The sequence below is a fragment of the Nerophis lumbriciformis genome, linkage group LG11 (assembly GCF_033978685.3).
Source record: "Nerophis lumbriciformis linkage group LG11, RoL_Nlum_v2.1, whole genome shotgun sequence".
NCBI lineage: Eukaryota > Metazoa > Chordata > Actinopteri > Syngnathiformes > Syngnathidae > Nerophis > Nerophis lumbriciformis.
Window position 1 is genome coordinate 27,915,978 of NC_084558.2, and position 15,750 is coordinate 27,931,727.

At 39.4% G+C, this 15,750-nt stretch overlaps 1 protein-coding gene across 6 annotated transcripts in view; it reads right to left on the reverse strand.

The window, feature by feature from the left end:
* Positions 1-15,750, reverse strand: part of ripor2 (RHO family interacting cell polarization regulator 2) — a 137,706-nt gene that overhangs the window by 15,144 nt on the left and 106,812 nt on the right. For all 6 annotated transcript variants that reach the window (XM_061966928.2, XM_061966927.2, XM_061966929.1 and 3 more), the window contains exons 3-12: positions 14,857-15,012; positions 14,704-14,782; positions 14,328-14,351; positions 14,004-14,057; positions 3,962-4,111; positions 3,704-3,767; positions 3,515-3,558; positions 1,900-2,025; positions 1,664-1,812; positions 135-264 (exon numbers count right to left, since the gene is read on the reverse strand). In XM_061966928.2, the coding sequence (XP_061822912.1) occupies positions 135-264; positions 1,664-1,812; positions 1,900-2,025; positions 3,515-3,558; positions 3,704-3,767; positions 3,962-4,111; positions 14,004-14,057; positions 14,328-14,351; positions 14,704-14,782; positions 14,857-15,012 (976 nt within the window). The remainder of the gene's footprint in view (positions 1-134; positions 265-1,663; positions 1,813-1,899; positions 2,026-3,514; positions 3,559-3,703; positions 3,768-3,961; positions 4,112-14,003; positions 14,058-14,327; positions 14,352-14,703; positions 14,783-14,856; positions 15,013-15,750) is intronic.

Consider the following 15,750-nt stretch of genomic DNA (forward strand, 5'->3'; position numbering starts at 1 on the left):
TGGGGAGGGGGAGGTTCAAGTGGAAATGCGGAAAGGGGTAGTGGGTTAGTTCGGGGGGAAAATGTTAAATACATTTGTGTTCAAACAACGACATTTAAAGCTAACCGACTTCCAGAAAACCCTGGAAGACTCACAAAGAAGGAGGCGTCCTGGAAGGTGGGGGTCTCCGGTGTGCCCTGGCTGTAAACAGACACCCGCCTCTGCAGCGCTGTGGCTTTGCTCACGTTGCCCGACGACAGTGTAAGGTCCTCCACGTCGAAGGGGCTGCAAAGGGGGAGCAAACATAGGGTAAAACCGATTTGCTATTGGGTGTAATGACTCAAAGCTAACCACCAGAGGGCAGTGAAACATTATCAATGTTCACTTGGACAGTTCACAATGAGGTATACTTGTATAGCCCTTTTCTATCTTCAAGGTACTCAAAGCGCTTTGGCACTATTTCCACATTCACCCATTCACATACACGTTCACACACTGATAGCGGAGCTGCCATGCAAGGCCCTAACCATGACCCATCAGGAGCAAGAGTGAAGTGTCTTGCATAACGGACATGGCTAGGATGGCATAAGCTAGGGATCGAACCAGGAACTCTCAAGTTGCTGGCATGGACGCTCTACCAACAGAGCCACGCAGTCATGAAGTGGGATGCTGACCACTCATGATACTTAAAATGCAACTACTGCCATCTTGTGGAGGTAATCAAAAACTACATCAGGAGGTCGCTTACAGCCACAGCTGGTTATGTTTTTTGACCCGGTGCTAATTAGCAACCATGGGTGGATTCGACTTGCGAGACCGCACACTCGGCAGTAATGGAAAAGGGTTGTTAATTGGAGTATTTATGTTTTGTGTTTAATGGCGTTTATGGTCGTAATAATCAACTTTATTATTTAGCTACATGAAAGGGTCAAAATACAGTGGAATCTCGATTTACAAACCCCTCGTGTGACCTTTTTGATCTACGAACCACGGGACAGAATAAAAGTATATGCTGTGGTACGGACATTTCATCCACCCATTGTGTGCCTCACAATGTAGCCATTTTGTGCCCGGCAGCACATGGGTTGGCGCATCAATCTCTGGTAATCATTCAGTCAGCAAAGCAGTTAGCAGCTGTCGTTAGCTATTGTGCTAATTGCTACTTGGTGTGCTTTTTAGAATTTTTTTAAAGCCTTTTGCTATCTTGTGAGTCCAAAGAAAGCAATGGACAAGCGAGGGAGTGTAGTGTTGTCGACATTGCCCTCTCCCGTCCACCTCCCTTCCGCTGCACGTCAAGAAGATTAACCGACAAGGTAAAGTGGATTTAACTTTTTATTCCTAATCATTCTAGCAACATGGCTGTAAAAGTTAGAGTTTTGTCATTTCAGACTGTGAGTGCACCACAGGGCTAGTTACAGTGTGTGTATGAGCATGCGTGTGTGTCGGCAGGGCGGCTGAAAATGAGGACAGTTCAGCTAATTGTTGTTTCTTTGGCCTTGCTATTAAATAGAATGATACAATATACAAACCGTTCTATTTACAAACCCTGTTCAAGTACCAATTAACTCCGTAAATCTAGGTTCTCCTGTATTAGAAACACATCCTCGTATGAAGCAGCACATTACTACACAACTGCAATCTAGAATTGGATCCTATTGGAAGGCGCAAAGGGGCTATTACTTACTACCACGTGACCTCCAGGTTGAGCTTAATGGTCCCAAGGTCGTTGACGTCCACCGCCACCACCTGAGGCATGGCGGTGAAGAGCTCCTTGGTCTCGCAGATGACGCTGCCCACCAACAGGTGAGTAGCCAGGCCCTTCAGCTCGGTCACCTGCATCGCGTCCAAGCACATTATTGTGAACACACACACACACACACAATAAAAAACACGCTGCATCAATGTCAGATGAGTGCTTACCTTGATGTTAATGAGGTCAGTGATGAGCGGCATGAAGGCCATCTCGTCCCCGTCCCAGCTCTGTCTGGAGTTCACCTCGATGCGGCCCTTTAGCTTCCACCTCTGGCGACCGTACCGCATGAAGATCTGAAGACAACAAAAAGATACACAATGGAATAATAAAACATGCGTGATTTTATAAATTAATATAATTCCTGGTAATTAGCACAAATAAAAATATACCATTTAGTCTCATTATATTACAGTAGTATTTCCGTTTTCATACATTTCAAATGTATTTGGCATTGCCAAGATTGTCTTAAGAGATGAGTTCCACTGTGTATTCTCTGTGGATTTTTAGGAAGAAGGGGCAAACAGACAGAACACACAAATTGCAGGAAAGGCTGCCGATGCAGTCTTGACAGTGTGTCATGTTGTGCTGCAAAGGTTGTCTCGCACATCCGTGTGATCCATCATTTTATGTAAACAAAGTTGCGTTAGCAAACAGATGTTCTTGGATATAAAACAGGTACCGGCACTTTGATAAATCTAATGAGAAACATTACTGAATTTAAGAAAGAAGTAGTAGCAAAGTACGGTAGTGGCATCATTTGTTATTTATATACATCTTGTATCATTTACTGAATTTAAAACTATAATTATTATCTAAAAAGGGTCATTTTCATAATTAATGTATCCATCCATCCCAAAATATTGAAAAAACAATTTAACTTAATTTGTACAATATAGACTTAAAGGAGGTTTCCTGGTTTGTTAGAAATGGATGTATGGTGACATTCTGGTAAAGTAAACATTTTTATTGCAAAATTACCAACAACCTTTTTGCTCACAAATTACAATGTTTTTGGTAAAAAAATCATGTAATTTTCTTGTAAAGTTATGGCTTTCTTATAGAATTGCGAATTTTTCTTGTGCAATTTTTTTCCCCCTTGTGAAAATTATGATTTTTATATTGTAAAATTGTGACGTTTTCCTGTAAAATTATGACTTGAATTGTTTTTTTTGTTAAACTATGCCTTTTTCTTATAAAATGTACTTTTTCCCTGTAAAATTATAACTTATTTCTTCAGAATTTGCGAATTTCTTTTGTAAAACCCGACTTTTTAAATTGCAAAAAATGCCTTTTATCATGTAAAATTGCAATTTTTCTTGTAAAATGATGACTTTGTAAATTGTGCATGATTCCCTTTTTCCTGTAAAATTGCAGTTTGAAAATTTCTTATTATTTTTATAATTTCACACCTGTTTAGAAGTTAATATATTGGCAAAATTCTAAATTTGCTATGTAAAATGGTGGATGTTAATTAGATTTATGTTGTTTTTTATGGGAAAAAAATGTTTTAGTTTTCAAACAATACAGTTTTCAACGGAGCCTTTGAAACAGATCAGTAACGAAAACCAAGGTACCGCTGTAATTTTAAATAATTTCCACCTTCCACTGCCATATCTGACCCTTTTTTCAGTTAGATATTTCTGATCAAAAATATAATCATAAATTATATATATATATATATATATATATATATATATATATATATATATATATATATATATATATATATATATACATATATATATATATATATATATATATTAATTAATTCCAATGACTTGCCTCATACTGGTCTCCCGGACACAGCCTAGCAAAGCCTGCCAAACCTGTCAAGAATGAGGAAAAAACACAGCTTTTATTTTATTGTATTATTATTTTATTACAGGAGGCTAGAAGAGGAAGCAGGACACTCATGTACAGGTCCATGATTAAATGAAATACATATAAAAACATCATAATCAACAATCTCACCTTTCATTTTGATGTGAAACTCTCCGAGCAGGTTTTCCAGATCACTCTCAAAGGCGCTCATGTTCTGGGAAGGACGAGACAGGTTACATGACCGCTGTGAAGGAGGCTGTTTTTCTTGAAATACACTACATATCAATTCATTGCATTGGTTTACAATATTAAAAAACCTCCTCTGGAATGACTTTCTACACAATGTCTGTGTATCTAACATGATGTTTAATGGTCATTCTGCATTACATTTATTTGGAAAATGTGTACCTCTGTGTACTCTTTATAGCGTCGGTTAACCTCAGCGATGCTCTCCTTGGTTCCCTTGGTGGAAGGGGAGGATGTGAAGGCCTGCTTCATGCGGCTGGCGCCATCCCTCAGGCGACTCTGGATGCAGAAGGCCTCATAGAGCTCATCCACCTGCACGAGAACATAATTATGGTGTTCCGTTAGTTTAGTTTTAGTGCCTAAAAGAGTTGCAGGAGGAGAACAATTAGTTTTCAACATTGATGTTGGCACTCTGTGTGGCCTTCAGGAGGGCGAATAAGAGAAAGTGGGTCATTCTCCCGCTTTAAACACCTTGATGTTCTAGTGTGAAGATTCATTTGTACAGGAAAAAATGAGAGCAAACATGCTTTTTTCACAGAGATTAAATAACTTTGGAGCGCTGATCACCAGGTCTCCTTTCGTAACTGTGATGCTTTTATCTAGGTGAACCTGATAAACCTGCGAGTCAGCGCTTATATAAACACCCTCGTAGTCCCCCCACCCGGACACCACACACACTATTTCAGCCAGCTGGGCCCATGCCCGTCTGCGGCATGTCATGTGTGTGCAGCAGCTGGGCCGGGCTACATAACACTGCAAACCACAATGGTTATTGCGAGCCGAGGGAGCGAGGACCTAAATGCGTTAAACGAAAGCAAACTTTTTGACAAAAACCAAAAAGAAGGCTAGTACAACATTTCAAATTGAATTCAGAATGTCTCCTAATTTCATGTTCTAGTCCATGAATTTGCATTGAAGTAAGTTGTAAACATAAATGGAATGGCAATTAGAGTTCCTATTCATCATTTTGGTGTATACCAGAATCATGCTTTACAGTAGGCCTAGATGTCTGTTTTACATTTTTCGTAGGAAAATGACTATAAACCTCATATACATAAATTTATTTATTACTGCAAATATTTTTCACCGATAATTAAGAACAAAAGAATCTTCTATAAAACATATAATCTAATAAGCATTCATAAAAATAAACTTGTAGTTAGCACCAATTTTATAGGTGTAAAACGACAAGTCATGCATATTGTTACTTGCCGCTATCTTGCTGGCATGCTAACTGTTGGTATGTTAGCAATTTAGCCTAATAAAAAAAAAAAATTAAGTCATGAATATTATTATTTAACGCCATCTTGATGGCATACCAGCTGTTAGCAGTTTATCCAATTACCTGTATAAAACTAATTATCATGGATACTGTTATTTAATGTTATATGTTATATGTTATATAACATTTAGCTGGCCTGCTAAATGTTAGCTAGCCAATTTTACAGCTATAGAGTAAAATAAAAGTCATGGATATTGTTACTTCGACTACTGGAATGTCAACTGTTAGCGTTTTTGCCAATTTTGTAGGTGTAAAACTAAAAGTCAAGGATATTGTTACTTGCCGCTATCTAGCTGGCATGCTAACTGTTGATATGTTAGCAATTTAGCCTAATAAAAAAAGAATTAAGTCATGAATATTATTATCTAACGCCATTTTGATGGCATACCAGCTGTTAGCATGTTAGCAGGTTAGCCGAATGTATAGGTATAGAACTAACAGCCGTGGATATTGTTACTTTGCACTATCTTGCTGGCATGCCAACTGTTAGCATGTTAATCGTTTAGCCAATTTTCGAGTTTTAAACCTAAAGTCATGGATATTGTTACTTCAGCCTATCTTACTGGCATGTTAACTGTTAGCATGTTGACACTTTAGCCAATTTTACCTGTATAAAACTAAATGTCATGGATACTGTTACTTAATGTTATATATTGCTGGCCTGCTAAATGTTAGCATATTAACAGTTTAGCCAATTTTACAGCTATAGAGTAAAATAAAAGTCATGGATATTGTTACTACCACTACTGGAATGTCAACTGTTAGTGTTTTTGCCAATTTTGTAGGTGTAAAACTAAAAGTCAAGGATATTGTTACTTGGCAATCTTGCTGGCATGCTAACTGTTGGTATGTTAGCAATTTAGCCTTTAAAAAAAAATGGCGGCTGCATCCTTCATAGTGCCGATTTGTGGGATGCTGACATTATAGTGGTGCGCCAAGTCTGTCCCAATTCGAAAAAGTTCCAACTGTCCATCGAATCCGGCCGACAAATGTGTCCTTTTCTGTGTGTTCATCCGTGTACACTTTACGTCCTTTTATATCCAGAGATCCTTTGGGCACTCAACTCTGAAAATTATTTTCAACATGGCGGCGCAATGCGGAGTGGAAAGAGCGACTTTAAAATGTAAGTATAGCTTTATTTATTCATTTAAAACATCTTAAAGCAGAAGTGTCAAGTTGGGGTGACAGTAGTGATATACATTTGGGTTAAAATGCGAGACTTCCACTATCCTAATGTTGAGTCATCTCCGTGCTCTTTGCTTCTGTTTTTACCCCGAGGCAGAGCCATGTATCCGGTCATTGCAGACAGCATCGTGCCCACAGCGTTTTTTTAAACGCAGGAAGTCTGACAGCTTTTAATTAACTTTTTTAGACCGCAAGAAGTTGACTTAATTATGTTTAATTAATGTGTGGCCGGAATAATAAAGCATTGTAAATGTGTGCATCAATGTACCAATATTATGTATTACTGTTTTTGTGTACATTTGCATGTTATTTGAAAACGTTTTCTCTATAAATAATTGTGATCTTGTGTTTAACTTTTCTGGGTGTTTTTGCTGTGCAGAACAATCAAGGAGGACATGGATATATAAAAATAAATCCATCATTACCTAATAATTAGGAATTACATCTTGTCAACACGTGACACATCTCCATAACAACCCTCTCCCATGATCGGTCAGCTCTAACCGCAGGAAAATCAGATGCCGGCTGAGCCGGTAGCTCTTAACCTCCATTTCTGAAATAAGGCAAAGGACCAAGCAAACACAAAAAACGATTCAACATTCTTCTCTTAAGTTCGCCATTATTCAACCTCACGGGACTAAGCTGCAGATACGTGTGACATAATTGTAAGTGCAGGGACAACTGAAGTGTTGCGCAGGTTAGACATATCGCTCTGGCTGCTGCTGGAGGACTCATGCCAGGACTCACACTTCGTCGACCGCATGGACTCAGTCCATGGAAGGATGCAGCTCCCGAATTGGGACACAGCTAAAGTCATGAATATTGTTATTTAACGCCATCTTGCTGGCATACCAACTGTTAGCATGTTAGCAGTTTAGCCAATTTTATAGGTATAAAACTAAACGTCATGGATACAGGTCTGCCAAGAATCAAGCTTCGAGTGTAATAGTCATGCAATTTAACCCTTTCTCACGCCATATTTGACATACCGTACATTATATTACCAAAAGTATTTGGCCAACCATCCAAATGTTCAGAATCAGGTGTCCCGGCCACAGGTGTATAAAATAAAGCACTTAGGCATGGAGACTCTTTCTACAAACATTTGTGAAAGAATGGGCCGCTCTCAGGAGCTCAGTGATTTCCAGGGTGGAACTGTCATAGGATGCCACCTGTGCAACAAACCCAGTTGTGAAATGTCCTCGCTCCTAAATATTCCAAAGTCAACTGTCGGCTTTATTATAAGAAAATGGAAGAGTTTGGGAACAACAGCAACTCAGCCACAAAGTGGTAGGCCACGTTAACGGACAGAAAGGGGTCAGCGGATGCTGAAGCGCATAGTGCAAAGAGGTCGCCGACTTTCTGCACAGTCCGTTGCTACAGAGCTCCAAACTTCATGTGACCTTCCAATTAGCCTACATACAGTACGCAGAAAGCTTCATGGAATGGGTTTCCATGGCCGAGCAGCTGTATCTAAGCCATACATCACCAAGTTCAATGCAAAGCGTGGGATGCAGTGGTGTAAAGCACGTTACCACTGGACTCTAGAGCAGTAGAGAAACCTTCTCTGGAGTGATGAATCACGCTTTTTCATCTGGCAATCTGATGGACGAGTCTAGGTTTGGAGATTGCCAGGAAAACGGTACATTTCAGACTGCATTGTGCAGAGTGTGAAATTTGGTGGGGGAGGAATTATGTTGTGGGGTTGTTTTCCAGGAGGTGGGCTTTGCCCCTTAGTTCCAGTAAAAGGAACTTTGAATGCTCCAGGATACCAAAACATTTTGGACAATTCCATGCTTCCAACCTTGTGGGAACAGTTTGGAGCGGGCCACTTCCTCTTCCAACATGACTGTGCACCAGTGCACAAAGCAAGGTCCATAAAGACATGGATGACAGAGTCTGGTGTGGATGAACTTGACTGGCTTGCACAGAGTCCTGACCTGAACCCAATAGAAGACCTTTGGGATGAATTAGAACAGAGACTGAGAGCCAGGCCTTCTTGACCAACATCAGTGTGTGACCTCACCAATGCGCTTTTGAAAGAATGGTCGAAAATTCCTATAAACACACTCCGCAACCTTGTGGACAGCCTTTCCAGAAGAGTTGAAGCTGTAAAAGCTGCAAGAGGTGGACCGACGACATATTGAACCCTATGGGTTAGGAATGGGATGGCACTTCAAGTTCATATGTGAGTAAAGGCAGGTGGTCAAATACTTTTGGCAATATAGTGTATCTCACGCTTATATTTCCCCATTCACTACTCTATATTTTTTTTATAATAATGGACTTTTTTCTTCGCGACATGTCGGAGTTTGAGTACTGATTGGTTGACAGAAAGAACCAATCCCAGACCAAGCCATAAATTATTGTGCCTAAATCTAGCCAACCGCGGAAGGCACCACACAATGTTAACCAATCAGAAGCAAACTAAGGCAGGTCTTGGAGTCTCTCTCTTTCACACACACCTCAGCGCAATGCTGTCAACTTGGTGACTTTCTCGCTAAATCTAGTATCTTTCCAACTCCTCTTAGTGACTGTTTTTCTCAAAAGCGACTAGCGACCAATCTATTGACTTTTTGGGATGTTTTGGAGACATAAAAGCGTGCATCACTCTAATGTCCTCAACGTACAAGCGGCAGCTGAGCCTTTCGTCAGAGCCCGTCTACTGATTGTCTGCTCTTAGACAGCTGGTACTGAAACCACAATTACTTGTACTTTAAAGTACAATGATAACACAATTCCATTCCAGATGCACACCCACTCTGTACAAAGCTGCCGCTGTTTCTGCCTTGGTTTACAGAGTGAGATTAATGTAACGGTTTCATCACTGTCACGCTTCAAATAAAAATAAACCTGCCGTTCATGTTATGGCCAGTCAATAGATTTGGTTAGTTCGTGAGTATCACAAGCCTTCAGTTTGTTGATCAAATTTTATACTCTAACATTTAACGATGTAAAACAAAACAAAAATACAGCTAATCTAAGAATCAACAGAAGAAAATTCACTAATAATTCTAATCATAATTTGCATTTTTTAACTCACTTTTTATGTCTCCCACGGTCTCACCACATTATTCCGCTCCTACAGCGTCCATTGTAATCAATTAAGCAAAGGAGCCGCCGATGTCATCTAGCAACTTCTAGCAACTTTTATGACAGTCAATAGCTAGTTTCCTTACTGAGGTGTTGGCAACACTGTAAGATGAAAATAAATCAGAAAAGATTGAGGACAGTGAGGACGGAGATACAAATTGAGAACAAAGATGCAGAGGATGAGACAGAAGAGCCAGCAGAGCAAACACTGGAGATGATTTTCATTTCTAATTTCTGGTTAATTAAGACTAGCATTAGGAGGCCACAGTGCAGGGAGAGCTGTTGGTGGTGAGAACATCAGTTTTAAGGTATAAATTGACTTTAAAACAGAACAAATCAATGTTAAAAAAGGTCAATATTTTTACAAACACATCATGCCACCAAAGTCTCATTCTTGTCATTTTCTGAAACTTGGCCGGCCTGTGGATATTGTTACTTGGCACTATTTTAATTTTCCTGAGGGAATTCTCCCGAAGGAATCAATAAAGTACTATATATCTATCTATCTATCTATATTGCTGGCATGCTAACTGTTAGCATGTTAGCAGTTTAGCCAATTATATAGGTTTAAAACTAAAAGTCATGGATTTTGTTATTTGGCGCTATCTTGCTAGCATGCCAACTGTTAAGCATGTTAACAGTTGACCCAAATTTAGAGTTCGAAACTTAAAAGTCATGGATATTGTCACTTCACGCTATCTTGCAGACATGCTAACAGTTAGCATGTTAACAGTTGAGCCAATTACCGGTATATAGGTAAAAAATAAAAGTCATGCATATCGTTATTTTTATGCTATCTTGCTGGCATGCTAACTGTTAGCACGTTAGCCAATTTCATAGGTAAAAAACTACAACTCATGGATATAGTTACTTAGTGCTATCGCGCTGACATGTAAACTGTTAGCATGTTAGCAGTTTAGCCAATGTTATAGGTCTAAAACTAACAGTCATTGATATTGTTACTTGGCGCTATCTTGCTGGCATGCTATCTATTAGCATGTTTACAGATAAGCCAATTGTATAGCTATACAAATAAAAGTTGTGGATGTTTTAACTTTTAAATGATAAAAAAAATAGTGGAAATAAACTTTTAAAATTGAGGGAATTTATGTTTCATTTTTGTAAATAAATGAGGATAAAGGAGGGTTAGGTTTTCGCGATGTTTTAGAACTAGCTAGTTCAAGTGTGTCCATTTCCACAAGAATATAACATATTCAGGTGAAAGTTCAGAGTACACTACATAGATCCAACTAGCAGAGGCGCTTTTGCTTCCGTCCCACATCTAAGTAAGCAAAAAGAAAATGAAGAGAAGGAATTTGTTTATGGGACCACTTCTTAGTTCTTTTTTTAAATGATTATTATTAGTGTTTTCAAAAGATGTGTGCCCTTCTCTGCCAAATAAATCACTCCATTTCTCATAGAATTTTTTCAAAATATTTACAAGTGCGGTGTCATCTATTTTCAGCAACGAGCCGCAAAGAACAAGAGGACGATTCATGCGCTGTACAAAGCATTTCTGTTTATTTTTTGATTTTTTTACAGCACCTTGTGGACCACACCTGCAGCAGCCTATTTTTGAATCTCTCATCAGACGTCTTCCTTGACTGCTCTCATCTTCCTGTCTCTAAGGACCAGTGCCCACTGCTCCCATGCTTCCTAGACCCGCCCTGACCCAGTTCCACGCATGGCTACAAGCCCTGAGGAAGGCACGTGCACGCCCCAAATCTGCACCCTTCCTTCCTGCATGCATGTGTTTGTTTTGGAAGGCGGCCCTCTTCGACAGCTCGTACAAGAATATAAAAGGGCCGCTAATGTCAGTCCTTTTAGCGCCACAGGAGCTTCAAGAGTTGGCCTGTTGGTAACCATGGCAACTCTCTGAACAGCACAAGCCCACGTTTCTGATTGCCTTCTGTACGTCTGATTGGAGGACATAGTGACACAGAGGACACGACTACAAAGGGGTTCCAGGAAGAGACATGTTGCGGCCTTGAAGAGCATTATTACTGTGGTGGATAAAACCCAACCTGGCAAGTCCTGAGGGGACGTGTTCACTTCCAACGACAGATATCAAGGAACCTGGCAGTACTAACTCTTCTGACTTCAACGTGGTACAAACAAAGTGACATGTGACAAACACATTTGGCATGTTAAAAGAAGAAGCTTGCTAACTACATATACAAGGGTACAATATGTTGTTATATAAAAAATACACCACGTGGTCTGATGGGATTTCAAACAAGAGCTGCAAAATCCATGCACTTGGGTACAATTTAAAAAGGTCCCCTATGATGCAAAAGTGCCTTTTTGATGAAGTGATGATGAACAGTAATACATTGTATGTGTATATATGTATATGTATGTACCGTATTTTTCGGACTATAAGTCGCAGTTTTTTTTCCATAGTTTGGCCGGGCTCCAGTGCGATTTATATATGTTTTTTTCCTTCTTTATTATGCATTTTCGGCAGGTGCGACTTATACTCCGGTGCGACTTATACTCCAAAAAATACGGCATATAATATATATATATATATATATACATATACACCTGCGATAAGGTGGCGACTTGTCCAGGGTGTACCCCGCCTTCCGCCCGATTGTAGCTGAGATAGGCTCCAGCGCCCCCCGCGACCCCAAAAGGGAATAAGCGGTAGAAAATGGATGGATATATACACACACACACACACACACACACACACATATAGGGTTTCCCTTTAATGTAGCGCCCGTCACAGCATTTTTATTACCGCCACACCGCGAAAATAAAGGCTTTTATTTTTTAACTTGAAAATTAATTTATATTATATAATATATTGTAGACCCCAGAAGAAATCTCACAAAGTCCGACGCTACTTTTAACTTCTATACCCAATCTTATGATAACAAACAGCGGCACAATTCCAACAGGTTTTACCTCCCGTGCAAACACTTTCGTCTCGTGAGTCTGCGCTTCCCCGGACACACAACATTTTCTTATTTCCCGCCAATCACCTTTCAGACACGGACGGTGTGTTTGCAAACGTGGGAAAAAAACGAACATCAAATCCAAACCACACAAACATAAAACTTTAACACTCGCTGGTCGTTACAGTATGAATTGACATATACAGCCTATCATTTGCGCACTATTGACAAGTGATGTATCAAAAACATGACCACCAAAAAAAGACTGAAAACCACGCTACCGAAACCAGATGTAAACAAAATGCACGCCATGGAGAGTTGTCAGCATGTCTGCGGTGTGGACGTGATTTTTATATATATATATATATATATATATATGTATATATATATTGCAGATATACCCGCGGACAGGCATCTACAAAATGTGCAACACAGCACGAAGCAAGTGTGACGTCATGCTCGCTTCAGCTCTCTTCTCTAGTCGGGTACGTCGAGGGACAGAAGTAGATTTTCTTAACACGAGTACATTCTATAATAACACCAGAAGAATATGCTGGATATGTTGCTAGTTGTTTTAAATTAATAAAATAGTCATTAAAAGTCTGTAAACACTTGAAAAAATCTCAACACGGTACATTGTACAAAAAGCAGCAACTATTGAAAATATGGTAAAACAATTTAAAAAAAATGTGTTAATACTAGTTAATAAAAACAGATTTTTTTTAAATGTATGTGTACATTTTTTGAGCCTTTTTAAAGAATCATAGCAAAATCATCATAGCAAAATAGCAAACTAATATATATATATATATATATATATATATATATATATATATATATATATATATATATATATATATATATATATATATATATATAATCTGTTTAACAACACCAAATGTGGGATGTATATAAATATCCTGTTTAACAACACCAAATGTAAGAAATCTATCATCTCCCTCAAATGCTATGAGGAAAGAGGCGTTCAAACAGTGCCGCTTGACTGCTTACTTTTTCTCAGGCTTTGCTACACATCTTAAAACAAAGCTTGCTGGCATGCTAACTAGCATATTAGCCAATTGTATGGTTATTAAACTAAAAGTCATGGATTTTTCTACTTGGCGCTTATTTGCTGGCATGCAATCTGTTAGCATTTCAGCAGTTAAGCCAATTTATAGGTGCTAATCTGCTGGCATGCCAACAGTTAGCATGTTAGCCAATTTTATAGATATGAAACTAAAGGTCAGGGATATTGTTACTTTACACTATTTAGCTGGAATGTTAACACTGAGAATGTTTTACAGGTATACAGCTAAAACTGTTAGCGTCATTAGTTTTATATGTATAAGAATAAAGTCATGGATATTGTTACTCGATGCTTTCTTAACAGCATGCAAATTGTTAGTATATAAGCATTTTAGCCGATTATATAGGTATAAAAATAAAGTCATGGCCATTGTTACTTGGCACTGGCTTGCTAGCACTCCAACTGTTAGCAGTTTGGTCAATGTTTTAGGTATAAAACTAAAAGTCATGGATATTGTTACTTGGCATTATCTTGCTGGCATATCAACTGTTAGCGGTTTAGCCAATTTTATAAATATAAAAAACTAAAAGTTATTGATATTTTTACTTTCAAATTATGGAAAATTGTGGAAAAATACTTTAAAACGCTATAAAATAGTAATCTTATAAGCATTCTTTGTTATATACAGTGTGTTCTGTTCCATGGTGCACTTACCTTGCTCATGTGAAACTCCAGGCGTCTCATATACCTCTCGATGGCTTTGATTTGCTGCAGACAGATGACGTCCATTAAGAACACACATAATACATATAGTTATAAAACATAACAATCAGCATGGCTCTGAAATGTGACATCACCAGGTCAAGTTTGACCGAGCTTCTGTGTCAAAGTAGTATTTACACCAGTTAAATACATGTCATTTTGTAAAATGACTGGTTAGGTGCGCTTCTTAGTGAAAAAATACTTGTTTTATAATCCTGCCCACTCAATTTTCACACACTTGCATCACCTCAAACTATTTAAAGTCTACCTGCTTACCTTGTCAAGATCATACAGCACTCCCTGCAGAGGTACAAACACAGAATTAATACACAAGTTAATCCTGTTGCTCATACAGTATGTACCACGGCGTGGCGCAGTGGAAGAGTGGCCGTGCGCAACCCGAGGGTCCCTGGTTCAATCCCCACCTAGTACCAACCACGTCATGTCCGTTGTGTCCTGAGCAAGACACTTCACCCTTGCTCCTGATGGGTGCTGGTTAGCGCCTTGCATGGCAGCTCCCTCCATCAGTGTGTGAATGTGTGTGTGAATGGGTAAATGTGGAAGTAGTGTCAAAGCGCTTTGAGTACCTTGAAGGTAGAAAAGCGCTATACAAGTACAACCCATTTATCATTTATTTATTTATGTTCCTCACCAGGCGCGAGTTCCTCTTCATGTCCTTCATCAGAGATGTCAGCTTCTCCAACTCTGTTTGGTGAACCGCCAGATATTCACTGTGAGGAACATACAAAACTATTCAACTAAGCTGCCGCAATATTAGGTACAGCTAAAGTGTCCAAGTACTCACTGCAGGCCTTGTTTGAGCGAGATGTAGACCTCCTCCAGTCTTTTCGGCTGAGGCTCCCTGGAGCTGCTGCCCCCCTTGTGACCAGACAGATGGGGCTTTTTGGGTTTAGACTGAGGCTTCTTCTGCGCCGCGGAGTTGCCCATGAAGGAGTTACACCTATACACACACACACATTTAAACACAGTGCTGTTTCCATCAGTGCATTTGATAGACACAACTACAGTAGGCTCCAGCACCCCCCGTGACCCCGAAAGGGATAAGTGGTACAAAATGAATGGATGGATGGAACTACAGTACAATAATTTCCAAGAGACGTATCATGACCCTAATGCAAGTATTATTGCTTTTGTGTGGATTTGAGACAGTAATGATGAGGTATGCCAGTGTTTCCCATACATCTATTTACTTAATGAATAGATTTGACACTACCCGTTTGCCCCTGCTGATAAACACATTATAATGGGACTGGCTGTGAATGTAGCTTGTCGTACTGCGTACAGGAGTTTGTAACATTGTAATTCTGCTTCTTTAAAACAGATCAAACTTTATTTAAATAGCACTTTTCATACAGAGGCAAGTGGCAAACACAAACTGCAACACAAAAGGGCCAGAGGATATTAGGATCCGCGAGGGTTGATACGGTAAAAGCAGGCCAGATAGATAACAGGGCGCAAGGCCATCAAGATATCTGAAAACTAATAATAGAACTTTAAAATCAACGCTGAGGCGACTCTGACGCTCCTGTTCTACCAGAGAATAAATTGAGGCTGCAGGAGGGATCAGTGTTGACAACTTGGGAACTTTGTCACTATATTTGAGTTTTCCCGCTAAAAAGACTCTGATGTAGCGACTTGTATGGTCTTACAGCGGTACCTTAACTTGAGAGTGCCACAA